Source organism: Argentina silus, assembly GCF_951799395.1.
Source record: "Argentina silus genome assembly, chromosome: 16".
Classification (NCBI taxonomy): Eukaryota; Metazoa; Chordata; class Actinopteri; order Argentiniformes; family Argentinidae; genus Argentina; species Argentina silus.
Window position 1 is genome coordinate 10,893,154 of NC_139670.1, and position 27,650 is coordinate 10,920,803.

A 27,650-nucleotide genomic window follows, 5' to 3' on the forward strand; every position below is an offset into this window, starting at 1 on the left:
TAGAACCAAGGAGGGTACCACAACACAGGGACAACATTGGGCCATGTTCTCAGAATCCCCCTTTGCTCTCTCCCTCTCCCCCCTCCCCAGGTCTCAGACCTGATCATCCCCACCATGGAGACGGCCCGCCAGCTGTTCTTCCTGCGTACTTACCTGGCCCATGAGGTGCCCATGCTGTTTGTGGGTCCTACGGGCACAGGCAAGTCTGTCATCAACAACAGCTTCCTGCTCAAGCTGCCCAAAGAACACTACACGCCAAACTGCATCAACTTCTCTGCACGCACCTCAGCCAATCAGACGCAGGACATCATCATGGCCAAGCTGGATAGGAGGAGGAAGGGTGTGTTTGGACCGCCCATGGGAAAGAAGTGTGTCGTCTATGTGGGTAAGGAAGGAGGGACATTCCTATGGAGCATGTTACTGTTGAGCATGTTTGTCGATATACTGTATAACAACAACAACACACACAGACACACACACACCACCAACATTCTCTGATATGTAACCCCCCCCCCCCCCCCCCAGATGACTTGAACATGCCAGCTAAGGAGATCTACGGGGCCCAGCCCCCCATTGAGCTGCTCAGGCAGTGGATCGACCACTACCACTGGTACGACAAGAAAGACACCTCCAGGATCGACATCGTAGACGTGCTGTTTGTATCTGCTATGGGGCCCCCTGGTGGCGGGAGGAATGATATTTCAGGTACTGAGTAGTATTAGTAGTAGTAGCAGTAGTAGTAGAAGTAGTAGTAGTATTAGTAGTAGTAGTAATACCAGTAGCAGTAGTTTAGCTACTGTAGCAGATAGAACGTTTAGGGAAGATGCTGTCAGTATGTATTGAGCGAAGGATGATTGGAGAGTGGTTAAAGAGATAATGATTTATGTTTCAGTGATTTGTGTATGTGTATTTGAGTAATGTACTTTCCAGTAAGAGGTAGATTGATTTTTTTTCAGCGTGTATAAAAGGTTCATTTTGTTTACGATCGCAGGCCGCTTCACCCGTCACTTGAACATCGTCTCCATCGACTCCTTTGACGACGAGACGCTGAGCAAGATATTCACCTCCATCACCGACTGGCACTTCAGCAAGGGCTTTGATGCAGCTTTCTCCAGGTGAGATGGCAAACAGCCTTCTATAGCAGATTGGTATGACAGAGATCATTCTAATCCATTTTCTGCTTATTTTTATTTTTTATTTAGCTTTTTTATTTTTATTTTTATTTGATCTATTTAAGCACAATCGCAAATTCAGCTCATCATCTTTGGAGTTAGAGTGGCTTATTAGATTCTTGTAGTCATCGATTCTTAAGTCATAGAATATTATCCAGGGGAGGCTGGTGGAGGTAGAAATCGGAGGACGGGTTCATTGTAATGCATGGGATGGAATGAGGAATGCTATCAAACACATTCCATTCCATGCATTACAATGAACCCATCCTCCGATTTCTGCCTCCACTTGCCTCTCTGGTATAAGCCTCTACGGAGGATGAATGCATCATCTGACTTAGTAGAGTAAATGTAGAATGGAATCCTATACTCCTCTGTTGTGTCTCTCTAGGTTGGGGAAGATCATGGTGCAGGCCACCATGGCGGTGTATAAGGATGCTATGGACAGCTTCCTGCCTACACCCTCCAAGTCTCACTACATCTTCAACCTCAGGGACTTCGCCAGAGTGATCCGGGGGGTTCTGCTCAGCCCGCACACACACCTGCAGGTAGGATCAGCTCTGTGTGTGTGTGTGTGTGTGCGTGTGTCTGATATATGATATTTCTGTGTGTGATCAGGATGGAGACAAGCTGATCCGCCTGTGGATACATGAGGTGTATCGAGTGTTCTACGACCGCCTCATCGACAACGAGGACAGAGAGACCTTCTTCAACATCGTCAAAGAGAGGACCTCTGGCTTCTTCAAACAGAGCATGGATAAGGTAAAACAGCCTCTCTGTACTACATTTGACCATATGAATACAACCATCCTCCGATTTCTACCTCCCCCAGCCTACACTGATCATCACCCTCGTCTCTTAAATTGAATCCTGTGTAATGTCTGTCAGTCTTGTACAATAATGATCCATAGGGAATTGAATGGGATAGTTATTGATCTTGAACGCCGTTCTATTATGTCTCTATTCCTGATTCTCTCCCCTGCCTGTCTGTATTTGTTTGTATTTGTTATGTAATTATTGTTTTTCGAGAGTCATGGTACTATCCTCAATCCTCTCTCCTCCCCTTTCCTCCATGCCCAGCTCCTCAGTCACCTGACCCCCTCAGGAAAGGTGGTGGATGAGACCATCCGCAGCTTGTTCTTCGGTGACTACGGCAAGCCTGACTCTGACGCCAAGGCCTACGACGAGATCACTGACCTGCGCAGCCTGACAGAGGTGGGTGTGTCCGTGTGGCTCGGGTGGCGCCAGCAACGCCTACAGTAGGTTGTGGGTTTGATTCCTGCTTGGACTACTTACACAAAGAATTTCTACATTTATAGCACCGCAATACCCTAATCGCACCACAGAGCCGAGCTAAGCTGTGCCGAGCTGAGCTGTAATGTGCTGGCCTGGTGATGCCTCAGTTATCCATCATACAGTAGTTGCTGAAACAGTGCTGGAAGAGACAATGTGAAAAGAAAATATCTGACCTAGAACAATACGGTTTGGGTTGCCCCTGTAGTGTGTAAAGCCTTTAAGTTGCATGTCTGTTCAATGACACGTATATATTACTGTAGCTATAAATACGATGACATTGTAGGTGATGGAATATTACCTGGAGGAGTTCAACAACGTGAGCAAGGCACCCATGTCCCTGGTCATGTTTAAGTTCGCTATCGAGCACATCTCCCGTATCTGCCGCGTGCTGAAGCAGGATAACGGCCACCTCCTATTGGTCGGCATCGGCGGGTCAGGGCGCCAGAGTGCCACCAAGCTGGGCACGTTCATCAACGACTACGACATCTTCCAGATCGAGCTCACCAAGAACTATGGTGTGTCCGACTGGCGTGACGACCTCAAGGTAGGTAGTGGATGCTAAGTGGGATCCTTGGGATGATCATAACCTTAAACCCTACTCTTACCCTCATCATAACCCTAACTAGCCTTAACCAAAAGTTGCATGAATTTACATGAGTTCCAGTGGAGACCATACAGTTACTACTGTATGGTCGTACTGAAAACTCTACTCCTCTTTCATCTATTAAGCTTAAGAATCCAAAATATCTTTAAACTTTTTCCACTACCATAATTAGACTTTTAAATCACAAAGTTTCTTCAGGAACTTCCTTTTCGAGTTGTATTGTATTGTATTGTATTGTATTGTATTGTATAGTATTCTATTGTATCTTATTGTGTTCTACTGTGTTGTACTAGAGGGTGATGCTGAAGGCGGGCATCGAGGGGCGGAGCACTGTGTTCCTGTTCAACGACAGCCAGATCAAAGACGAGGCGTTTGTCGAGGACATCAACATGCTGCTCAACACGGGTGATGTGCCCAACATCTTCCCTGCCGACGAACGTGCTGACATCATCGACAAGGTGCAGAACATCGCCCGGATGGAGGGCAGAAAGATCGACGCCACGCCCCTCTCCATGTACAACTTCTTCATCGAGCGTGTCAAGGCCAACCTGCACATTGTGCTCGGTGGGTGTACTTTTATAGCACTGTTTTTTGAAAGACAATTTAAGGTAACTTTGAGGAGAGTAGTGTACACTTTCACTGTTTTTGAGGCATAGAACAGGGGATGCTCTCTTCCCTTTAACATCAATGTAAGCTGGTTTTCATTGAAATAAGGGTGGTTTCCCAAACCTAAATCATCTGAGCATGAAAAATACATGCAGTCCGTGTATGGTATTTATGTATGTGTCTAAAGTCTAAAGCAGTATTGTTGTTGGTGTTTGTGCAGCGATGAGCCCCATCGGCGATGCCTTCAGGAACCGTCTGCGTATGTTCCCCTCTCTGATCAACTGTTGCACCATCGACTGGTTCCAGGCCTGGCCCAAAGACGCCCTGGAGATGGTGGCCCACAAGTTCCTGGAGGACGTGGAGATGGAGGACAGCATCCGGATGGAGTGAGAACAACGCTTATACGCTATAGTCGTGCTGTCCATACTAGTTACCCAGCTATACTTGTTCTCAGTCTGTCTCTATAGCAGTGGAGGCTGGTGGAGGTAGAAATCGGAGTTGATACCATTCCTCATTCCATTCCATGCATTACAATGAGCCTGTCACATTAGGTGATGGAAAGTCACATCCCCTAGCAGCTTCCCATGTAATCCATGTATTTGATTTCCAATCTGACTCTCTCCTGTGTGCTTCCCAGGGTGGTGGAGATGTGTAAGATGTTCCAGGAGAGCGTAAGAGACATGTCAGTGCGGTACTTCTCCAGACTAAGGAGGCACAACTATGTGACACCCACGTCCTACCTGGAGCTCATCCTCACTTTCAAGGTGCTGCTCAACTCCAAGAGAAGTGAGGTGGACACCGTCAGGAACCGCTACATCATAGGCCTGCAGAAACTGGACTTCGCCGCCTCTCAGGTTGGGAAGGATACTACTAAGGCTTTGTGTTGACTGGGGGAGTAACAATGTTATAAAGTTGGTTGATAGTAACAGTGATTTGGTCTTCGCAGCATCTCAAGTGGGGCAGTCTACCAAGTCTACTTATTGAAGGCCTTTATATGTGAATAGAGGAAGTCAGGATTTCTAAGTCTCTTAAGTAATTTGTAAACAAGTAGATTTGTTATTAGATTACTTCCTAACCGACAGGAATAATTAAGCTGTATTGATGATAGCCCAGTGTAACAGCCTCCATTTTGGCTCTGTAGGTGTCTGTTATGCAGATTGAGTTGACGGCCCTGCAGCCAGAGCTGATCCAAACCTCAGCGGAGACAGACAAGATGATGGTGAAGATCGAGAAGGAGACGGTGGAGGTGGACGCCAAGAAGATGCTGGTGAAGGCTGACGAGAAGGTGGCCAACGACGCGGCCGCAGCAGCCAAGGCTATAAAGGTTGGTCTGTTTACACTGGAAGTTCTGGAACACTGGAAGTTCTGGAACAATTATGTATTGCCAGCATTGCGTGTGATGCTACCAATCTTGGCTTACTATTTTTCTTCATCCAATTGTTTGTCTGAATAGTAAGTGATCGTCTGCTGGCTGTAATGTCATATGAGCCTCTTTCAGGTTCTAAATCCCTCTGATGTTTTCTATGAATTGTATTTAATATATGTGTAAATAAACTAAACTAAACGTCAACTTCAGGATGAGTGTGAGGGGGACCTGGCAGAGGCCATGCCTGCCCTAGAGGCGGCCCTGTCAGCCCTGGACACCCTGAAGCCCTCAGACATCACGCTGGTCAAGTCCATGCAGAACCCCCCGGGCCTGGTCAAGCTGGTCATGGAGTCCATCTGCGTGATGAAGGGCATCAAGGCAGAGAGGAAGCCCGACCCAGGAGGCTCAGGTCAGAATGCTCTGGAGAGCAGCTTCACTGTAGTGTTGAGCGGGAATGTGTGTCTGGTATCAAACACACATGTTTGATACCATTCCTAATTCTGTTCCCTGCATTACAATGAGCCCGTCCTCCGATTTCTACCTCCACTAGCCTCCTCTGATATCCACATAATGAGACATTGATCAAATACATTGTGACTGTGGAATCACACTGAGTTCATATTTTCAAATTGATTAGGAATTAATTGAAGAACATGGATCAAATCAAAGCCTTTCTGATTAATGACACAGATGAAACTAATAATGAAACATTTATGTCCTTTGAAAAACTGTTTATGTCAATAAACAAGTAATGTATGTCAATTCAAAACCTGCAAATTGTTTGTGTTTCGTCTACCAGGTAAGATGATCGAGGACTTCTGGGGCCCGTCCAAGAAGCTCCTGGCAGACATGAAGTTCCTTGAGAACCTGAAGGCCTACGACCGGGACAACATCCCCGCTGCCAACATAAAGAAGATCCGCGACAAGTTTATCGACAACCCAGAGTTCCATCCATCCATCATCAAGAACGTGTCCTCTGCCTGCGAGGGGCTCTGCAAGTGGGTCCGAGCCATGGAGGTGTATGAGCGCGTGGCGAAGGTTGTGGCGCCCAAGAAGGAGAGGCTGAAGGAGGCGGAAGACGAGCTGTCTGTCCAGATGGCGATGTTGTCTGTGAAGAGGGCCGAGCTGAAGGAGGTGGAGGACAGGCTGCAGGACCTGAACGATACGTTCGAGGCCATGTGCAACAAGAAGAAAGAGCTGGAGGATAACATTGAGCTGTGCTCCCAGAAGCTGATCAGGGCAGAGAAGCTGATTGGTGGGCTGGGAGGGGAGAAGGACAGGTGGACGGAGGCTGCTAGGCTGCTGGGGATCAGGTTGGTAAAGGAGGAGGTGTGTGTGTGTGTGTGTGTGTGTGTGTCTGCGTGTGTGTGTGTGCGTGCGTGCGTGCGTGTAATATGCTATTGTGTACAGTGTATCTCTAATTGTTTTATGAGGAAGCCCAAGACAAATTTCCAGCTTTCTCTCTCTCTCTCTCTCTCTCTCTCTCTCTCTCTCTCTCTCTCTCTCTCTCTCTCTCTCTCTCTGTCTCTCCTCTTCTTTCCAGGTACACCAACCTGACAGGTGATGTTCTCCTCTCCTCGGGGTGTGTGTCCTACCTGGGCGCCTTCACGGTGGACTACCGCGTGGAGTGCCAGCGTGAGTGGCATCTGCTCTGCCAGGAGAAGAAGGTGCCCTGCTCCGAAGACTTCACCCTCAGCAACACCCTTGGCAACCAGGTGTCTATCCGGGCGTGGCAGATTGCAGGCCTGCCCGTCGACGCTTTCTCCATAGACAACGGCATCATCGTGTCCAACTCGCGGCGCTGGCCACTCATGATCGACCCGCAGGGCCAGGCCAACAAGTGGATAAAAAACATGGAGAAGGCTAACAAGCTGGCCGTCATCAAGCTCACCGACGGGAACTATGTCAGATCCCTGGAGAACTCCATCACGTTCGGAACACCGGTTCTTCTGGAGAACGTGGGGGAGGAGCTGGACGCGGTTCTGGAGCCGATTCTGTTGAAGCAGACGTTCAGGCAGCAGGGCGTGGACTACATGAAGATAGGGGAGAACATTGTGGAGTATTCCAAGGACTTCCTGTTCTACATGACCACAAGCCTCAGAAACCCTCACTACCTCCCTGAGGTGGCCGTGAAGGTAATACGGCCATTGTGTGTGTGTGTGTGTGTTTTTGTGGGGAAGGTTAGGGGATTTAATGGGTTTCTTCTTTCTATGTACTGTAATCTATGGAAAGGTGTTGCACATTTCCGAGATGAATATGATTGTGAATATGTAGGTGTGTCTGCTGAACTTCATGATCACGCCCCTGGGTCTGGAGGACCAGCTGCTGGGGATCGTGGCAGCTAAGGAGAAGCCTGAGTTGGAGGAGAAGAAGAATCAGCTCATCCTGGAGAGCGCTGCCAACAACAAACAGCTCAAGGAGATCGAGGACAAGATCCTAAAGGTTTTGTTTTGTTTGAGGAATATCGTTTTTATTTGATTTGAACAATTATTCATTTACAGTACATGATCCATTAAAAACACATTGCACTGAATGTTTGTTTTTACAAAAAAAAAAATTAATAATAATAATCTACAGTACATTACAGCGATGATCCAACAAAAACACCTAGACAAAGATAGACAAACGAAAACATAGATAACATTGAACATCCACAGTGCTGACACATTTATACTAGATTTTTTATTATGTTATTTTATATGGGTTATTGCTGCACCGTGATTTGAAAGTGTAAATGTAGGGGTAATATAATCCCTATCATATGTTAAACCCCTCTATGTTTCTCATATTCTACCTCTCCACCCCCTCCACAGATCCTGTCATCCTCAGAGGGGAACATCCTAGAGGACGAGACCGCCATCAAGGTGCTGTCCTCCTCCAAGGTCCTCTCCGAGGAGATTTCGGAGAAACAGAAGATCGCCAGCGTCACGGAGAAGGAGATTGACGACACGCGTATGGGCTACCGCCCCGTGGCTGAACACTCCTCCATCCTCTTCTTCTGCATCTCGGAGCTGGCAAACATCGAGCCCATGTACCAGTACTCCCTCACCTGGTTCATCAACCTCTACCTGACCTCCATCGCCCAGAGCCTGAAGAGTGACGACCTCGGGGCCAGGATAGAGAACATCGTGGAACACTTTACCATCAGCATCTATAACAACGTGTGTCGCTCGCTCTTCGAGAAGGACAAGCTGCTCTTCTCTCTCCTGCTGACTGTCGGCATCATGCAAGGAAAAGGTTGGTCCATTGGCTTTATTTTACTATTTTTTACTTCATTTAAGTGTTTTAAAACGTTTTCATCATATAGACATAACAGAGAAGAATTCCAAAATGAACAAACAAGTTCTCTTTTACACTAACAACCTTGTTGATGTGATTCCATTGTAGGTAAAAAAAAAGTCAAGTGTAAAATAAAGTTTCACAACTTATTTCCATTTGCGCCATCTAGGTCAGGTGGACGACACTGTGTGGCGTTTCCTCCTGACGGGGGGCATCGCCCTGGACAACCCACACGCCAACCCTGCCCCCGAGTGGCTCTCAGACAAGTCCTGGTCAGAGATAGTCCGAGCCTCTAAGCTGCCCAACTTGGGCGGGTTATTTGAGCACGTCAGAGACAACGTGGCGAAGTGGAAGAGGATCTACGACTCTGGGAAGCCTCACGAGGAGCAGCTGCCGGACCAGTGGAGGCTGCTGCTGGGGATGAACCGCATGGTCGTGCTGCGGTGCTTCAGACCTGATAAACTAGTCCCCGCCGTGCAGGAGTTCATAGTGGACAACATGGGCCGCACCTACATTGAGCCACCAACCTTTGACCTGGCAGGGAGTTACAGTGACTCCAACTGCTGCTCTCCTCTCATCTTCGTGCTCTCTCCTGGGTCAGACCCCACCGCTGGTGAGATAATACATAGAATTGTAACATCCACACTACCAAACCATTTAGAATGCATGGCTTCAGCACAGCTTCATTCTTAGTCCTATGCTATGGTGCTGTATTCACCCCTGTCTATCTTCAACCACAAACATTTATTAAATCTATTTATGTTAATCAATGAACTTCTGTTTTGTGTGTCCCAGGTCTGCTGAAGTTTGCGGACGACCTGGAGATGGGCGGCAGTAAGACCCAGACCATCTCCCTGGGCCAGGGCCAGGGCCCCATCGCTGCCGTGATGATAGACAGCGCCATCAAGCAGGGCACCTGGGTAGTGCTGCAGAACTGCCACCTGGCCACCAGCTGGATGCCCGCCCTGGAGAGGATCTGTGAGGAGGTGGTCACCCCCGAGAACACCAACCCTACATTCAGGTTGGTTCAGGGTGGGGTTGGTGGTAGTCTCTTCACACAGCAGCCGAGACTGCCTGGCGTATGAGATCAGGGCAGGGGGTCTCTTTTAAAAGACTAATGACCATCAATGTATGTGAATGTACTTATACTGTGGACTACAGGTGAGACTGGTAGAGTCTTGTGTTGGTTCTATCTCCACCAGCCTAGCTGACTAGCTGATTTTCAAGCACATCTACTGATAAAACCCAGGAAAACAACACTAACCCAACACTCTCTCCCCCCCACCCCCCCACCCCCCACCCCCGCTGCCAGGATGTGGCTGACCAGCTACCCGTCAGACAAGTTCCCTGTCAGCATCCTCCAGAACGGTGTGAAGATGACCAACGAGCCTCCTAAAGGCGTGAGGGCCAACCTGCTGCGTTCCTACCTGAGCGACCCCATCTCAGACCCCGCCTTCTTCTGCAGCTCCAAGAAGCAGGAGGCGTGGCAGAAGCTGCTGTTTGGGCTCAGCTTCTTCCACGCCCTGGTCCAGGAGAGACGGACCTTCGGACCGCTGGGTGAGACTCAACAAGTCACGATATCCATACTTGGATACTGTTTAGTGTGCATGGCTAATTCCATCACCACATACTAAGTAGTATGTAAGTTGAAGTATTTGGACTTAGTGAAAAGACTTGTGTGTGGTTCCCTTCTCTCTTTTCCCCTTCTTTCTTTTGTCTTTGTCCAGGATACACATTAAATATCATATGTACTTGATCATCTTCAGTTGAATCATTAATTCCAGCGTTGGGGATCAAACTGTTCATCATGCCCCCCCCACTCCCCCCAGGTTGGAACATCCCGTATGAGTTCAATGAGTCTGACCTGAGGATCAGTATGAGACAGATCCAGATGTTCCTGGACGAGTACGAGGAGATTCCTCTGGAGGCCCTCTCCTACCTGACTGGTTAGTACTGCTGGGAGGGGAGGGAGGGAGGGAGGGAGGGAGGGAGGGAGGGAGGAAGAGATGAAATGAGGGTCTCAAGCCTTTCTATCAGTCTCACCACTCTTTACAGTTCTTTCACTCCATTCATATCTTAACGCCCCCCACCTTCAGGGGAGTGTAACTATGGAGGCAGGGTGACAGATGACAAGGACAGACGTCTGCTGCTGTCCCTGCTGTCCATCTTCTACAACAGAGAGCTGATAGAACAGGAGGGCTACAACGTGTGTGAGGGAGGCCTCTACTACGTCCCTCCACACGGACCCTACCAGGTACCGGCATCTACATAACCTCTCAGGGGAGGCTGGTGGAGGCGGAAATCAGAGGACAGGCTCATTGTAATCTATGGAACAGAATGAAGAATGGTATCAAACACGTGTGATATAATTCCTCATTCCATTCCATGCATTACAATGAGAAGTCCTCCGATTTCTACCTCCACCAGCCTCCCCTGCTTCCATCTAATATATAAGGAACTGTCTTAACCTCATCCTTATTTTGTGTCGATAATGCATTGATGTCAATGGCGGATTTATGGGACATTATTGGTCAGTGTTGTTCTAGCCTTTGTATGATTGTATCACCTCTAATGTGATTGTCCTGTTTGTACATCCATTTCCAGACCTATATTGATTACATCCGCAACCTACCAATCAGTGCTGACCCGGGCGTGTTCGGACTTCATAGCAATGCTGACATCACCAAGGACAACCAGGAGACCAATCAGCTGCTGGATGGAGTGCTGCTGACTCTGCCCAGGCAGACTGGGGGCGGGGCCAAGTCCCCTCAGGTTGGTATGGCTGACGGCACATTCTCTGTGTGATCTACATCTGTGGAGGCTGGTGGAGGTAGAAATCGGCGGACAAACATGTTTGATACTATTCCTCATTCCATTCCATGCATTACAATGAGCCCGTCCTCTGATTTCTATCTCCACTAGCCTCCACTGGCTCGTGTGTATGTGGATAAGGTGTGATGCCCTAGAACAAGTCCTTATGTGCCGGAGTTGTACATCATTTGAATCATAGATACCTTCAAGGCCTTCAACTCAGAATGAATCAAAATCATTATAATTGCTTGTCATCTGTACAGGAAGTGGTAGATGAGCTTGCGGAAGACATCCTGTCCAAGCTGCCAGCTGATTTTGACATACAGATGGTGATAAATAAATACCCTGTGATGTACAATGAGTCTATGAACACTGTCCTGAGACAGGAACTCATCCGCTTCAACAGGTACAATACTATACATAATTACAACTTTATGATATGTGCTATATTAGCACCTTTTTTTGTCATGTTTAATTTCAAGTAAACCCGATTATTTTAGCTTCTCGGCTTTATGCCTTTGAATGAGAGTACCCTTTGGAAGTGAATTTAATAAAAACAAAATGTACGTACCAGCCACCTCTTTACCAGCCTATCATTTAGCTCCACTACATAAAATAAATAAATAAAGTTTGATTTGATTTGTTTCACCCCCCTCTCAGGCTAACCCAGGTTGTGCGCGTCTGCCTGGTGAACATCCGGAAGGCTATGAAGGGTCAGGTGGTGATGTCAGCTGAGCTGGAGAACGTCTTCAACAGCATGCTGGTGGGAAAGCTGCCAGCCATATGGGCATCCAAGTCCTACCCCTCCCTCAAGCCGCTGGGCAGCTACGTGGCAGACCTCCTCGCCAGGCTGCATTTCCTACAGGTACCACCCATACCATTCCTCATTCAGTGCCATGCATTACACTGAGCCTGTCCTCAGCCTCCACTGGTATAGAGAGGGCAGGGAATATTGTGGACTGAGTTCACAGCTTTCTAAGATCACAATGTCTAGTTTTCTAGAGTTTCTTCCAGATGTGTGTGTAACTTGGGATGTGTGTGTGTGTGTGTGTGTGTGTGTGTGTGTGTGTGTGTGTGTGTGTGTGTGTGTGTGTGTGTGTGTGTGTGTGTGTGTGTGTAACTTGGGATGTGTGTGTTGACAGGACTGGATAGATAACGGACCTCCTGTAGTCTTCTGGCTCTCAGGGTTCTACTTCACACAGTCCTTCCTCACTGGGGTGTCTCAGAACTTCGCCAGGAAGTATACCGTCCCCATCGATTACATTGGCTTTGAATTTGAGGTAAGAGATTAAGATTATTAAGATGATTATTTTTAGACTTCAATTACCAATTATCTCAGAATTGAATTGGTGAGAGATATCTATACATGTGTGGCAGGGGAGGCTATTGGAGATAGAAATGGACAGGCTCATTGTAATGCATGGAATGGAATGAGAAATGGTACATTCCTCATTCCATTCATTACAATGAACCCGTCCATTGATTTCTACCTCCAGCAGCCTCCCTAGGTGTGTGGAGTTGGTGGTGCCTGATCACCTTGTCTCTCTGTCTCAGGTAACCAAGCAGGAGAACCACATGGAGGAGAAGCCCGATGACGGAGCCTACGTGAGAGGCTTGTTCCTGGAAGGGGCTCGCTGGGACCGTGACAAGATGTTCATCGGAGAGTCCCTCCCCAAGATCCTGTTCGACCCCCTTCCCATTATCTGGCTCAGGCCCGGGGAGATGTCCAAGTTCTTGCACCAGAACATCTACGTGTGCCCCGTCTACAAGACCAGCGCCCGGCGAGGAACCCTGTCCACCACGGGACATTCTACCAACTACGTCCTCCCCATCGAGCTGCCTTCAGACCAGCCACAGAAGCACTGGGTGAACCGAGGGGTGGCCTGCCTGTGCCAGCTGGATGACTAGGATCAGCTCAGCTCAGATTGCTCTTAGGGTAGTGGATATATGAGAGACAGATAACTGATTCTCTCATTTGAAAGAGCTATTAAAGACTAGGCTGACATGCAAGCAGGATATTGCCCTTGTTGTTTGCTTCACTGAACCTGTTTACTTACTGTTGCTGAAAGCATAGAGGGTGTGTGAGTGTGAGTATGAGAGCGAGAGAAAGAGAGATATCCATGGTTTATTTACAATCATTTATCACTTATGGCGTCTTTCAAAGAACCACCTCATGAACTGTGTATTTTACAGGGAAAACCCCTGGTACTTCTACAGCACCTGTGACCCTCTCTAACTTTGTTCATTGCTTTAGTGAGACACAGGTTAATCAACTGAAGGAAGTAGGACATGAAATTAACCCTTGATGATGTGTGTGTGTGTATGGACTCTACTGCACTTTACTCAATATATCCTGTAGTCTATTTTTCTACCTGACTTCTAAGTAATGTTAAGCCTAATTCATTGAAATAACAAATCCAGAGGAGTCGTGTTTATAAAAACAATTTATTACAGAAATAATAAATAAATTCAACATGATATCATCCAACTTTATGGCTGCTTATGTGTGTATTACAACAATAAAGACAAAACTGACATTAACATCACAACTTCTGTCAGGAATCATCACTCACATGCTTATGGATGGTTTTAGTACATTGTTGTAAAGATTTAATGGCAGTTGCAGTTGCAGTTTTACAGTTAAATGTGCCTTTAATAATATATGACCATTGAAAATAAATTACTTATTTCTCTATTATGCAAAGATGGATGGTCTTCAGCTCCCGTTGATTGGTCATATCAACACAAAGCCAACAATATCAACACCACTCCTGAGATCAGTCTGTAACTCTTCAGCTGTGTTCAGAAACAACCCAGAGTCTCTTCACCCTATATGTTGATCTGTTAGAGTTGGACAAGCATAACCAATATGATAGTAGTAGTTCTACTAACCTTTGATAAGCTAGGTGATGTTCTCATCATATTGCTTACACCTATCCAGTCCTTACAGATCAACACAAGTGTATATGGACTCAGTAGGGGCTAGCGGTTGTTTCTGGACAGGGCCTTCCTCTCCTGTCGTGCTTGGTAACATGAACTTTTCACAGGGATAGTGTTTATCCAGCCTCAGGTCTCATCGTCTTGGGAGTGTAAGTAGACCGGCTTAGCCTGCTTCCTCATCCGTTGCTGCCCCTTCATCATCCTTCCTTTCTGGGTGGCCAGTCCCATCTGATGGATGTAGCTCTGCAATGCAACGCACAGGACAGAGACCACCATTAATAGACTGGTGATGCGTCCCAATTCTCCACCCTTTTCCTGAAGTGTTTACTTCCCCACATGGATGGGCTCATATACCAGGTAACTCCTATTTAAAGCCATGTGGGGGAGTGAAAAAGTACGCAAAGAGTGGAGAATTGGGATGCAGCATGAATGACAATCATTGTGATGCGTGCGTGCGTACACACACACACACACGTTCTGATTATAGATTGTTACTTACTGGTCTTGGATAGGGATTCCTGTAGTGTAGACCTATCAATAAGAGGGAACACATCTTATTCTTATTCCCACACCAAGGTATTTTCAGATGTTAATATTCCAGCTGATGGATTTATAATTCATACTGAATAGAAGTTTATGTAACATTATTAGACAGATTTTATTTTTAACCACTTACCAATTTCTATCCTGGCCTCACATTCCTCTATGCACTTCTTTATCAACTCATGATCTGTTAACTGAAAAGGTGTTACAGATTAGTAACACACACACACACACACACACACACACACACACACACACACACACACACACACACACACACACACACACACACACACACACACACACACACACACACACACACACAGGTGAGTCTGGCTCATGGCACTATATCTTACATATGGGTTCATCATCTTTACCTGCTGGTTCTGTCTGAAGAGGTTCCGGGCCTCTTGGGTAATATAGTGTCTCTCAGTCTCTGTGTCTTGTGGGAGTGTGGACTGGGCCTGCCAACTCCGGGCGATCCGTAGCACCCTTGTGTAGAGTGACAGGACCTTCTTCCTTGTGGCTGCAATCATCTGGTCAAACAACACAAAGCATGTAAACACTCAATAAATGCTTCCTTACATCATTCCTCCCTACATTTCCTTGAGGTATTAACAAATGTAACAGCAAGATAGGTGAAAGACAGGAGTCCATTCCACCTTGCATTTACAAACGTTTTATAAGATGTATCCGTGTGCCACTAGGTGGCACTACAGCGCTCATGACAAGAGTAACGTGTCTTTCAACAGTATTATGCTTAAAAGAGGTCAGCTGGCTTGCTAAAGCAATGCACCATATGAAAGAGTACAGGCTACATGTGTCCTGATGAATTAAACGGGTTGATATTATGTGAGTTTGTTTGACAGTGGCCAGTAGGGTTTGTGCGTCACTAGTCTGAACGATGGCTAACGTTATTTGGTGTGGCACATGTCTTTGTTTACTGCTTATAAAGACTGATTGTGATTAAATCTGAAAATCTAAGGTAGTGATTTCTGACGGAGTGTATCTACATGAACATGCCACCAAGTCATAATGCTGAATTACAGAGTAGTTGTCTGATTGAATGGAATTTGTGCACTTGACCTACCTGCTGTTTTAGGGGTAGCTGGCTTCCTTAGCTTTTTGACAACATGTCGCATTACACTGACGTAATATGAGGTGTGTTCGCAACGATCTGTGTTGCACACCGGTTGCAGCCCGCTGCGCAACAGTCGTAGGCTTTTCGGTTTACTTGACAGTTTAGAAGCCTACCAAAAATAAGTCTATTTCTGGTCAAAGACAAGACGAGTTCCGTTATATTGCTACAGAAGAAAACTAAACTTTATACGCGATCAGATTTTGACATCTGGCAAGCCTATCCCCATCTGTCAGAGATCAGTGGGTCGCTGTCAGGCTGCTGCTGCTTTGCAAAGAGGAAGTGATGCAGGGAAAATTCCCATAATGTCTACTCAATGACTAAAGAGGAAGCACAAAGAAACTGTAAGCTTTTTCACGAACGGGTCTTTCTAACTAACTTGGATTAACACTCTTTTCAAAGTTAAATTCAGCGGTCAGGAGTGGTTGTTAGCCGGCCAGCTGCGATCTCGTGTGAGAGAAAAGTCAACTGAAACTCGTTTTTGTATGATGCTGAGTCTGACTAGCTACTGAGCTAACATTAGCACCTAAGCTAACGATAGCTGGCTCTAAACGACGTCGAGGCTGTTTGTTTGCGTTGTTCCCTGTCCTGTAACATTCGCTAACATTTTGGTGCGATGTACGTGGTTTTCCAGACAATCAAATATTTTTAATAGGTAAGTTCTTACTTGCGTTCATATTCGTGTGATATGGTTTCCAATGGTTGATTTCTAGATCATGTTAGCCAGCTGGCTAGCTCAATCTGATATGGCGACGACTGGTTAGTGGGTAGCTAGTTTCTAACGCGGAGGATACTTTGCCAGCGAATTTAGCAAGTTAGTCCTAACCTCCAATCGTCCTGTTAATTACGTGAAGTTCCTACGATTGATTCTCGCCTTAGTTTGAGTTACCTTGTTGAACTTGGTCTATACAACAATAGCAATTGTTCCATGGACAGCCGTATAAAAAAGTTAAGTGTTATTGTTCATTATAAATACACCACTACTACTAGTATTATCATTAGTACTGAATTGAACAACTGTGATCACATCATTAGTACTGCATTATGGATGAGATGATCTTGACTGAAGGTGTTTTGTCTGGACATGTTCTCCTGCCTAATGAAGAGTGAGACGATCATTTGAACGGGAAGTGGTCCATATCACATGAATAGTTACAATCAAATGTGGCGAAGCCTGAGTGTTACAGAAAACCACAAACCAGAAAGTCAGCTAGTTAGAAAATAATGGAAGTACACCCTTTCTTTATGGTGTCATGAAACTAGGTGGGTCCAGGGTGTATCTTGATAGCAGTGTAAGCCATCACCAGTTCTTGAGTCAGAGTATTACTACATCATGTTGTCTATGAGTACAAAACTATGAAGACAGGAGCAGGCCTTTATCTCTACATTGTAATTGTGCTGTAATTTCTTGTGCAGTAAACCACTTGTTTCTTATGGAGAGTTTGGTTATTATTTTTAGACTTCGAAGATTCTGGGTATCAGTCTACTCTGTCTCAAATTGCTAATTCACAGCAACATCCACTTGTGGCTGAACTACACTATCACATTCTGCGTATGTTGACAAAAGAGAGTGTGTGTGTGTGTGTGTATCTTGCAGCACTGCGGATGTCAAGGTCACCACGATGGAGCAGAAACAGATGACACCTTCTTCTTCCAGACTGGCCAATGCGTTCTGAGGAAGTGTGTGTGAGTATCTTATCTATCCATCATTCTATCAATCTATCTATTTATTCTATATCTATCTACCACCTGAGTTTCTATAGGAACCAACAGGATGTCCTCCTTAGCCACCTCTATAAGCATGTCTATGGCATTGTATAGCCTAGGTGTTTGATTTTTCTGGAATACTTATGTTTCTATGGTAACAGGCGTGTGTTGTCTCCCCTGTGTGTATTTCTGCCACGGTTTCCATGGTAACCTGTGCTGTATAAGCTTTGTCTATACGTATGCCTCTTCTACTATACGTTCCCATGGTCGCTGTAGAATCCTGCTGTTAGGCCCTGACCACACCAAACTTATCAGAAAACTGAGACAAATGTATACGTATGAATTCACCGTCCGATTTGATCCGTGGAATTCGGGCGTGACTTTTGACAACCTATCAACTGAACAATGCAACTTAGGCGTATGAAATAGATACGACAGACCTTTATCATTTCTGTTGTCCGTCAACAGATGACTCCCTTAAAGAAACCATTGGCTCAATCTGTAATAAACGGAAAGCAAACTTTAGTGTGGCCCAAGGCCATAGAGCTGAGACCTCCTAACCTGCTGCACCCCATGACACTTTCAGACATCGCCTTTCTAGGAACTCTCACTCCTTTCTTGGTAGAACGTTTGACCTTCATACTGTAAACGGGTGGGACATCTCGCAGTTGTTTTCTTTAGTAATCACCCCATAATGACTCATGTCTTACTGACAATCCTTCCCCCTCGTCAGTCTTTCTCAACCCTGTGTGATTCTGTGTGCCTCTCTTCCAGGGCCTGAGGGCATGTTGAGACGTCTGACCAGGCCAGAGCAGAGGCGTCTAGGTGGGGCAGACGGGGCCTGAAGGTGGGGGTGGAGGAGGACAGACGTACAGAGGACCAGAAAGAGAGACATGGGCCAGTGCGTCACCAAGTGTAAGAACCCATCTTCCTCGCTCGGCAGCAAGAGTGGCGACAAGGAGACGGGGTCCAAGTCCCACCATAAGAAAGGGGGCGGGGCTGGAGGGGGAGGGGGAGGGCACAAGGAGGAGCCGAGCGCCTTGTGCAGCAAAGCCTCCAGCGAGCTCATGTTCAACGGTACCAAGACCATGGAGGTTACCGTGGAGACCACTGTGATCCCTGCGACGGCCACGATGGGGGACCTGCGGAAGGAGGAGCGGTCGGCGGAGGGGGAGGGGCCTTCCCTGCTGCGCATCGAGGAGCTGTTCCTCTGCTATAAGGATGAGCACGAGGACACCATTTTGGAAGAGGGCATGGAGAGGTTCTGTAACGACCTGTGTGTGGACCCAGCTGAGTTCCGTGTGCTGGTTCTGGCCTGGAAGTTCCAGGCAGCCACCATGTGCAAGTTTACAAGGTGAGATTAGGAGACATGGGGAGACAATTAAAGTATCAGGGGAGGCTGGTGGAGGTAAGAACTCAGGAGGACCTCCACCAGCCTCCCCTGATACTTTAATTGTCCTCCTTTGTTAAACAAGAAACATAAGGGCACAAAGCTTTTACTGTAGTGTGCCTTCTTGCACCATAGGGACCTGTATCTACAGCCGGATGGGAGTTTCTATGTATCAACACTATAGTATCATCTTCTATGGTCTCTTTCCACTGCCACTGAATCTAGTATGAGAGACTAGCTGAGTGGGTTGGGATGGAAAGGGGAGAGGGATTGACAAGGATAGTAATACGTTAAATAATGATGTGCTGTTGTGCCCAGTAATTATACTGGTCCAGATCAGATGATAAGGGCCAGTAATTAGACTAGTCCATATAACATTCCCCCGGATACAACTCAACGTTGTTTCCACAAAAAGGGTTATTATTGATTAGGATGACTGGCGGTTCAATGGATGATGCTGACCACAGAAAAAAAATTGCTTCTGCCTGGCCCTCCCCTCCCCTCCTCTCTGACTGTGCTGTGTTGTGTTTCATTAACCATCGGCCTGGCTGGCCTCCCCACCCCCACTCCTCTCAGCTTTCAGCAGCTCTCCTCTCCTCTCCTCTCCTCTCCTCTCCTCTCCTCTCCTCTCCTCTCCTCTCCTCTCCTCTGCTCTGCTCCTCTCTGTTCAAACTAGCTCATTGACAGGTAGGGGGCACGGGGGTATGACACACAGGAAATGGACCAGGCCCTGACACTGCACTATGCAATGACTGGTTGCGCAGAGGAGGACAGGACAGAGAAGGGCAGGGCAGGGCAGGACAGGGCAGGGCAGGACAGAGAAGGGCAGGGCAGGGCAGGGCAGGGCAGGGCAGGACAGGACAGAGGAGGACAGGGCAGGACAGAAGAGGACAGGGCAGAGGAGGACAGGGCAGGCATATAGTGTTCAGTCAGGGACCACCTGGGTGTCTGTCTGCTCCAGTTTTAGGATTGTTATTATTAAACCTTTATTTAGGCAGGGGGGGTCCTACTGAGACTCAGGTCTGTTTTGCAGAGGAGCCCTGCTTACAAACCAAAAACAATCATGAATGTATATTGAAAATTAAAACATAACCGTATTATGTTTTTTTTAAATGATTATTATGATACGGTTGCATCCCCAAGCCCTCAGATACTATTTGTGGAGTGTGAAGCTTGACCTATTATCAAATGTTATATCTGGGTTACCGAGTCTGAAACTATCATTGTGGAAGGTTATGATACACTGTGGCATTTTTCTGTAGGTTTGATTATTCTGCTATTATAAGGATATATCGATATGTCCTGCGTTCAGATTAACATGAGCTTGAAGACAACTTCTATGAGAGTTGTTGTCATGTTGAAGTTGGCTACACCACATGCAGCTTTGGATTGTTGCCGTTAGAAGTGAATAGCTATGGTACATCTGCTGCAGGGGAGGGGAGGCTGGTGGAGGTCGATTCCTCACTCTACCAGCCTCCTCTGCTGGGCCTGTCTAGCAGGGTGTCACACTGTGGCAGAGATGGAGGATGTGGTCAAGCTAATCTCAAGAGGCCATCTTGTTCTTTCTCTCATCCTCCTCCTCCTCCTCCTCCTCCTCCCCTGGCTGCTGCTGTAGAGGAGGGCCCTGCTGAGTGTCTCTTTATCTTGCTGATGAGGTTACTGTAGAGGAGACACTTGTAGCGGCTCACCGGATCTCTAGCTGTGTCTCTGGGTTGGGCTAGATTAGGGGAGGCTGTTGGAGGTAGAAATCAGAGGACAGGCTTGTGTGTATGATACCATTCCTCATTCCATGCCATGCCATGCATTATGATGAGCTAGTCCTCTGATTTCTGCCCTACCAGCTGGTAGAACCAAGGAGGGCACCACACCACACAAGGACAACATTGGGTTGCCATGTTCTCAGAGTTATAACACAGCCTGCCCCCCCCCCCCCCACACACACACTTTTCTCTGTTTTGCAGGAAGGAGTTTGCTATGTTGTTAAATGCAGTATTGTCTCTCTCTGTCTGTAAGGAGTTTGTGGTTAAATGACAGGGATCATGTGGTCTAACACAGCCCTGTTTATCCCCCTCTCTCTCTCTCTTTAGAAATTAGTTTGCTTTGTCATTGACTACAGTACTGTTTTTCTCTCTCTCTCTCTCTCTCTCTCTCTCTCTCTCTCTCTCTCTCTCTCTCTTCCCCCTGTCCTCTCCTCTCCTCTCTTTCTCTCTCTCTCTCTCTCTGTCAGAAGGAGTTTGTGGAAGGCTGTGGTCTAATACAGTTCTGTTTCCCCCTCTCTGTCCGTCAGAAGGAGTTTACTATTGTGATCTAACACAGCCCTCTCATTCCCCCCCCCCCTCTCTCTCCCCCTCTCTCTGGTTTGTGGAGGGCTGTTGAGCTATGTGGTCTGTCTCTATCCATCTCTCTCCCTGTCTCTGTGTAGGAAGGAGTCTGTAGAGGGCTGCTGGGCTGTGTGTGTTAGGTAGTCTAATACAGCCCTGTTCCTCTCTCTCTCTCTGTCTGTAGGAAGGAGTCTGTAGAGGGCTGCTGGGCTGTGTGTGTTAGGTAGTCTAATACAGCCCTGTTCCTCTCTCTCTCTCTCTCTCTGTCTGTAGGAAGGAGTCTGTAGAGGGCTGCTGGGCTGTGTGTGTTAGGTAGTCTAATACAGCCCTGTTCCTCTCTCTCTCTCTCTCTCTCTGTCTGTAGGAAGGAGTCTGTAGAGGGCTGCTGGGCTGTGTGTGTTAGGTAGTCTAATACAGCCCTGTTCCTCTCTCTCTCTCTCTCTCTGTCTGTAGGAAGGAGTCTGTAGAGGGCTGCTGGGCTGTGTGTGTTAGGTAGTCTAATACAGCCCTGTTCCTCTCTCTCTCTCTCTCTCTCTGTCTGTAGGAAGGAGTTTGTGGAGGGTTGCCGGGCTCTGCAGGCGGACAGCCTGGCAGGGATCTGCTCTAGTTTCCCCTGCATACTGCTGGAGGCCCAGGGAGAGGAGAGCTTCAAGGACCTGTATCGCTTCACCTTCCAGTTCGGCCTGGACGCCGACGAGGGCCAGCGCTCGCTGCAGCGCGACATCGCCATCGCCCTGTGGCGCCTGGTCTTCACCCAGGACTCGCCCTCCATCCTGGAGCGCTGGCTGGACTTCCTGTCGGAGAACCCGTCAGGCGTGCGGGGGATCTCACGGGACACGTGGAACATGTTCCTGAACTTCACGCAGGCCATCGGGCCGGACCTGAGTAACTACAGCGAGGACGAGGCCTGGCCCAGCCTCTTCGACACGTTCGTCGAGTGGGAGATGGAGCGCAGGAAAAAGGAGGAGGAGGAGGAAGAGAGGAAGAGACGGAGGGAAGAGGAGGAAAAAGAGGAGGAGGAGGAGAGGAGATGCACTGAGACTGAGAACCCTTCCCCTCCCAGCAGCACAGACAGATTTGAAACAGAGGGGGGACGGGGCTCACAGACCTGGGGGGGGCACTGACTGGGGCACAGGGATCTCTGGGAGGGAGGGAGGGGGGGGGGTCTGACCTATAAGTGAACTGAACATCTGTGAATCATTGGATGATTAGTATTACCATTTCCCGTTCTTCATTCCCCTCCTCTCTCCTCTCTTTCTGTTGGGGTGGGGTGGGTTCCCTTGGTTTGCACCCTTCTACCCCTTTATTCTGGTTTATTAAAAGGGCTCTAAGAACTGTATGTTTTAAGCACTTCTATTTAAGTTATTGTTTTATTTTATTTTTTTGGACTCTCTTCGATGTGTGTTTTTTGGAAATTTGGACACGTGTTCAATTTTGAATCCTCTTCACCCAACCACCCACCAATAACCCACACAGTACGCTCAGTGAAAAGGTTGCTCTGTAAACCAGGCGACAGAAAGCCATACCTGCTCCCACGAGTCTCATTTTACAGCTTATTTTGACCTGGAAACACTGGTGTACCCGATCCCACGGCGACCTCTAGCCCCTAGCCTATGCACCTGTGGAGATCTGTTAGGATTGCACTGGTCTAAGCAGTATGGTGAAGATACGCCCACATCTGTTAACAGGGCCAGGTGATGGCTATTTCCATATTGCTTACACCTGTCAAATCTTCTCCGATCTCCACAAGTGCGTGGTGGGTAGGGGTTAAGGGTCTAATTGGGTTGTGTGACCTCTCGCTGGAGGAAATAGGCCTAGTTGCATAAAGAAGGGAAATTGGGACGATGTGTCCTTTAATAACTCCTTATTTACCAGAGTCTGAGCTTTACCCTGGGTGTCAGTGTCTCTGAAATCAACTTGATTGATCTGATCCTGTTCGAGTGTGAATGAATTGGGTTGCTATTAGTGATGTGGATCTTTTTAATTTTCATTAATATTTGAAGAGTTGTGGTTGGCATCTGGTGCCTGTTGAACATGATTTGTTCAAGATATAGTCATTCAAATGTGTGAAGTTGACAATAAACAATTACCATTTTTTTGTAACCATTTTATCTTATTTATCTAAATTAAACTTTTGTTTATATACAGATTAGTTCTTCAAATTTCAAGTTGATTTCTTTGAAAATGACCCCAACCTTTTCTTCTCTCTCCTGTGTAATTTATGAACATGCTGAGTGCTGTAGACCGCGATAGTGTCTTAGCTTGTTTTAACAGGGCTTGGCTCCATTTGGTGTTCACAGATCTGAAAGAACTAGACAGGTGAAAGCAATATGATGTGGATATTCCGCCATATTGCTTAAACCCATCCAGTCCTTTTAGATCTGAGCTCTAAGGCTAGGCCCTGGTGTTGTGTGGACAGAAGGTGCCTGTACCTTGGCTACATTCAGGACTGTAACTGTTCGCTGGGCGTTACACAGAGCTTTGTCTTGTTTACCTTGACCAATTTGCAACAATCTTTAACACCATTGATCCGCTATTGACTGTAGTATTCAGGGCATGATAAGAATGTGTGTTGCCAGCTGCTAATGATGGTTGTAGTGAAATGCTCCAAATGCAATGGCCCTGCTAGCAGCCGTACTTGCAATGCTCTGCAGTCAGTCAGCAGCACTCTTTCAGTTCTAAACCATTCACACTGTTGTTAAATGATCTTGAACATAGCCCAGGTTGTTTTTGGAGACCGTGAATGATTGTTAACCAGTTCTGCTTACCAATTCTCATACCCTTTTCCCTGAAGTGTGGACATGTACACTCCCCTTCATGGATTGAAAAGGAACGGGCCGGTGTAAGAGAGAGATGTGGTGGAAACGTCTGGAAGTCCATGCCAATCAAGGGGGTTGAGAATTGGTGCGCAGAACAGGTGTCCTGGCTCGTTGTGTGTCTGTAACTGGGTCCAGTGTGGTCAGGGGGGTGCCCATAACGAGGTTTGGTGAGGTTTACATTTGCAATGGTTTCATTTCAAACCCCTTTGTCCTTTTTTTATATAAAAATGCATTGATTTATAATGAATAAAACAGTGTTCAACTTTTGACAGTGAATCACTAAATGCATCTGGTGTGTTTTCTCTTCTTGGCATTGACATACACCTGTACACCTTCTCATGGTGGAGGTGGTGGAACACCTGTACACCTTCTCATGGTGGAGGTGGTGTAATGGTGTGGGGAATGTTTTCTTGGCACATTTTGGGCCCATTAATACCAATCAATCATCGCTTGAATGCCACAGCCTATTTGAGTGTTGATGCTGACCATGTGCATCCCTTCATGGCCACAATTTACCCATCTTCTAATGGCTACTTCCAGCATGATAATGCAACATGTCACAAAGCAAAAGTTGCCTCAAACTGGTTTCATGAACATGAAAATGAGTTCAATGTTCTTCAGCGGCCTTCCCAGTCACCGGATCTGAATCCAATAGAACACCTTTGGGATGTGGTAGAATGGGAGATTCACAGCTTGAAAGTGAACCTGAAAAATCTGCAGGAATTATGTGATGCAATCATGTTATCAAGGACCAGAATCTCAAAGGAATGTTTCCAACATCTTGTGGAATCAATGGTCAAAGAACTGACGCTGTTTTGAGAGCAAAGGGAGGCCCTACCCAGTATTAGTATAGTGTTCCTAATAAAGTGTTCGGTATATCCCCGTCCTTTCATCCCTACATCTGTGGAGGCTCGTGGGCTCATTGTAGTGCATGGAATCAGGAATTGTTCATTGTATGCTACTTTTTTGATACACAAATTTGGTGGACATCCAACAACTGCGGTTTGTTGTCAGCCAATGCTGCTCATGGATACGCTTACAGGCGTAAGCCTGTTTACAAACCAAATATTAGCTTATTCATTTCCCTTTGAAGAAGAATTCCCTTCCTACCTAAGTGATGACAACCTAAGCCAGTGTATCCTTGAGCAGCACTGACAACACACTGTTTGTTCTCTACTGAAGCAGAGTTGTCAGATGGCCGCCATATATGTATATCAAAAAAAAAGAATAAACGAACCTTTTACAGTGGAGACGATAAAGTAGAGACCTCTGCTCGAGCTCAGCAGTGAGAACCCCGCTCCTCCTCCGGGGTGTGTCAGATGCGGAGCGGCCGTCGCGATTGGTGGACGATCCTCCTGGTAACCAGCACCAACAACTGTTATCAACAACACAGGACACATGAGAAACGGACAACTTAATCTGAATCACGAAAAATAGAGTAAAAACTACAGCACAAAAGAGATTGTATGGACTGTAAGTAATTCGAGACAACGATTTGGGTGTCATAAAATGAGCGGGATGATGGGAAAAAGTCCGAGAACGGCAGCATTTTTGGCCACAGCTATTCGTTAAAAAGCTAACTGGTTAGCCAGCTGTCCAGTTGTTTTAGCAGCCAGCGGTCAACACATCATCCACCAGCAAGCTAACCAACTGGCTATTAACTAGCGTAAGCATTGCCATTAGCTAATTGACAGGCTAGTTGATGTTTCTGCTAGCATCTAGCTACAACATCTGGAGTGCTTTGTTGAAAAGGAAGACGCTGAAATGCTGACACAATGACAAGGTTACATGGCTAATTATTTATTTGCACACTTATTAAATGTTAGCAGCTGCGGTCTTTTTTTCGGACAGTGATTTAGATAATGATTTCATACATGTTGTAGCGAGAAAGAGAGAGCTGCAGCAGCCTACCAAAGCCCCGGGCCAGAATTGTATCCACGGCATTACATTTTTGCTTATGCGGGGGAAAATATAATCTACCCGGGTGGGGTGACCTTTCCAGCAGCGAAACAGCTGTATTTTGCTCTTTTCTGTAACATTCTTCTGCTGACACAGTTCAGATCAGTGTTATGATTTTCTCGCTGCAGAGAGATTAATTAAAATGTCATGGAATGATAACATCCTTGGCCGTCTCTTCAAAATGTGGAATTAGGTGCATTGGAAAATCATCACAACGGACCGACAATGGATAAAGAGGTAAACCCTATATTTCCCAATGGACATTCATTTCAGAAAGCACAGGATGGCCTTGCGTTGACCTGTCAAATGAAAAGAACCAGATCTATGTGTATTCTGGTGTTTACAGTACCTTGCTGTACAATATGTGATTCAATCCGATTGTGACTCAGTGACCTATTCGTTTTTTGTCATTTAGGCATAGTAGGCTTATTCATGTACTAATCTGTGCCTCCTTACCATATTATTGAGATGTTTAGATTAGATGACTTCAGGGGAGGCTGGTGGAGGCAGAAATTGGACAACGGGCTCATTGGAATGGAATGAGGAATGGTATCAAACACATATTCCATTCCATGCATTGCAATGAGCCCATCCTCCAATGTCTACCTCCACCAGCCTCTGCTGGTGCACTACCTGTTATTATGTAGTTATTATTCCTCAATGCTGCTGTTTCTCTGTCCTCCTCCTTTACTTCTTTCACTGTTTGGTTATTTCTATTCTTCCTTCACCTCTCCTTCTGCTTCTCTTCAGCGCTCCTGGGCCGTCTGTACTGTGTGACTCACAGATGCAGTAGCCTAGCAGGCTGGTTACCACTATGTAAGAGGGCTTGTAATGTCATGCCCTTTTTCTGAATGTGCATGACTGTGGTTTGACATCTCTGTGTGAATTCAACCGCTAATGAGAAATATGAAGTAATTTGCTTGCCAGGAAGATTTTGTGAGTGTGTAGGCTACATAGGATATGCATGTGCATTCAAACGATACCATATGTTTTCTTGTGTCCATTTGATGCAAGCTGATATTTCAATGACTGTACAGCGACTCTATGCATTGTGATGTGTTCCTGAAAGGGCTGAGGCAGGGTATTCTGACACTGCTGTGTGTGTGTGTGTGTGTGTGTGTGTGTGTGTGTGTGTCTGTCTGTCTGTCTGTCTGTCTGTCTGTCTGTCTGTCTGTCTGTCTGTCTGTCTGTCTGTCTGTCTGTGTCTCTGTCTCTGTCTGTGTCTGTGTCTGTGTCTGTGTCTGTGTCTGTGTGTGTCTGAAGGAGAGCCAGAGGTGCCTGGGACAGGGCCCAGGAGAGAAGCTTGGCTATTCTGCTGCTGAAGACACACTAGATGAATATTTAATCACCATCCAGCATAAAAACAGGTGAAGTGTGAGCACGGGCTGACTGGGAGAGGCTGCTCAGGTTACATAGAGGCCAGGGGACACAAACAAAATACTATTTTAGCTACAGACAGACAGACAGACAGACAGACAGACAGACAGACAGACAGACTACTGGTTTAGCGACAGACAGACAGACAGACACACACACACACACTACTGAGTTAGTTACAGACAGACAGACAGACAGACAGACAGACAGACTACTGGTTTAGCTACAGACACACACACACACACACACACACACACACACACACACACACACTACTGGGTTCGCTACAGACAGACAGACTGCTAATATATGTGCCTTTCATCCT

At 46.7% G+C, this 27,650-nt stretch overlaps 4 protein-coding genes across 8 annotated transcripts in view; 3 read left to right on the forward strand and 1 right to left on the reverse strand.

Annotated features, from left to right (window-relative positions):
• Nucleotides 1–13,039, forward strand: part of dnah3 (dynein axonemal heavy chain 3) — a gene marked incomplete at both ends in the record, with an annotated part of 31,765 nt that extends 18,726 nt beyond the window's left edge. The window contains 26 exons of the mRNA XM_083687656.1: nt 91–385; nt 526–705; nt 992–1,115; nt 1,561–1,717; nt 1,788–1,931; nt 2,250–2,384; nt 2,749–3,009; nt 3,363–3,633; nt 3,896–4,061; nt 4,313–4,529; nt 4,817–4,999; nt 5,252–5,450; nt 5,841–6,354; nt 6,585–7,176; nt 7,316–7,483; nt 7,855–8,278; nt 8,490–8,933; nt 9,116–9,341; nt 9,633–9,877; nt 10,150–10,266; nt 10,417–10,574; nt 10,925–11,092; nt 11,395–11,537; nt 11,792–11,996; nt 12,274–12,411; nt 12,686–13,039. Of these exons, the coding sequence (XP_083543782.1) occupies nt 91–385; nt 526–705; nt 992–1,115; nt 1,561–1,717; nt 1,788–1,931; nt 2,250–2,384; nt 2,749–3,009; nt 3,363–3,633; nt 3,896–4,061; nt 4,313–4,529; nt 4,817–4,999; nt 5,252–5,450; nt 5,841–6,354; nt 6,585–7,176; nt 7,316–7,483; nt 7,855–8,278; nt 8,490–8,933; nt 9,116–9,341; nt 9,633–9,877; nt 10,150–10,266; nt 10,417–10,574; nt 10,925–11,092; nt 11,395–11,537; nt 11,792–11,996; nt 12,274–12,411; nt 12,686–13,039 (6,228 nt within the window). The remainder of the gene's footprint in view (nt 1–90; nt 386–525; nt 706–991; nt 1,116–1,560; nt 1,718–1,787; nt 1,932–2,249; nt 2,385–2,748; nt 3,010–3,362; nt 3,634–3,895; nt 4,062–4,312; nt 4,530–4,816; nt 5,000–5,251; nt 5,451–5,840; nt 6,355–6,584; nt 7,177–7,315; nt 7,484–7,854; nt 8,279–8,489; nt 8,934–9,115; nt 9,342–9,632; nt 9,878–10,149; nt 10,267–10,416; nt 10,575–10,924; nt 11,093–11,394; nt 11,538–11,791; nt 11,997–12,273; nt 12,412–12,685) is intronic.
• Nucleotides 13,040–13,563: 524 nt separating this feature from the next.
• On the reverse strand, nt 13,564–15,725 carry lyrm1 (LYR motif containing 1). Its single transcript, XM_083687131.1, has 5 exons — nt 15,705–15,725; nt 14,992–15,150; nt 14,748–14,808; nt 14,571–14,602; nt 13,564–14,314 (listed from the first exon to the last, which is right to left on the reverse strand). Exons 2-5 carry the CDS (start codon nt 15,148–15,150, stop codon nt 14,198–14,200), a joined length of 369 nt encoding a protein of 122 aa, XP_083543257.1. The 5' UTR covers nt 15,705–15,725; the 3' UTR covers nt 13,564–14,197.
• Nucleotides 15,726–15,999: 274 nt separating this feature from the next.
• dcun1d3 (defective in cullin neddylation 1 domain containing 3) lies at nt 16,000–22,294 on the forward strand (the record flags this gene model as incomplete). 2 transcript variants are annotated; one of them, XM_083688159.1, is made up of 4 exons in its annotated part: nt 16,000–16,096; nt 17,350–17,438; nt 18,234–18,813; nt 21,715–22,294. In XM_083688159.1, the coding sequence occupies exons 3-4, from the start codon at nt 18,353–18,355 to the stop codon at nt 22,292–22,294; spliced, it is 1,041 nt and encodes a 346-aa protein (XP_083544285.1). In that variant the 5' UTR covers nt 16,000–16,096; nt 17,350–17,438; nt 18,234–18,352. The 2 variants fall into 2 exon arrangements, with proteins under 2 accessions (XP_083544285.1, XP_083544284.1); XM_083688158.1 differs by having other exon boundaries at nt 16,071–16,407.
• A 3,085-nt stretch (nt 22,295–25,379) lies between these two features.
• Nucleotides 25,380–27,650, forward strand: part of katnip (katanin interacting protein) — a gene marked incomplete at its 3' end in the record, with an annotated part of 22,317 nt that continues 20,046 nt past the window's right edge. For 2 of the 4 annotated variants that reach the window (XM_083687757.1, XM_083687759.1), the window contains exons 1-2: nt 25,871–26,185; nt 27,212–27,315. In XM_083687757.1, the coding sequence (XP_083543883.1) occupies nt 26,174–26,185; nt 27,212–27,315 (116 nt within the window). In that variant the 5' untranslated portion in view covers nt 25,871–26,173. Of the gene's footprint in view, nt 25,463–25,868; nt 26,186–27,211; nt 27,316–27,650 lie in introns of those variants that run through there. The other 2 variants (XM_083687758.1, XM_083687760.1) reach the window with 2 other exon arrangements.

What these genes read in the sequence shown, in the direction of transcription:
- lyrm1 (XM_083687131.1), bottom strand. Translation starts at nt 15,150, where the DNA reads ATGATTGCAGCCACAAGGAAGAAGGTCCTGTCACTCTACACAAGGGTG. An exon ending in TCTTCAGACAGAACCAGCAG is followed by an intron (nt 14,809 to 14,991) that starts GTAAAGATGATG and finishes ACACCTTTTCAG; the next exon opens with TTAACAGATCATGAGTTGAT. An exon ending in TGAGGCCAGGATAGAAATTG is followed by an intron (nt 14,603 to 14,747) that starts GTAAGTGGTTAA and finishes TCTTATTGATAG; the next exon opens with GTCTACACTACAGGAATCCC.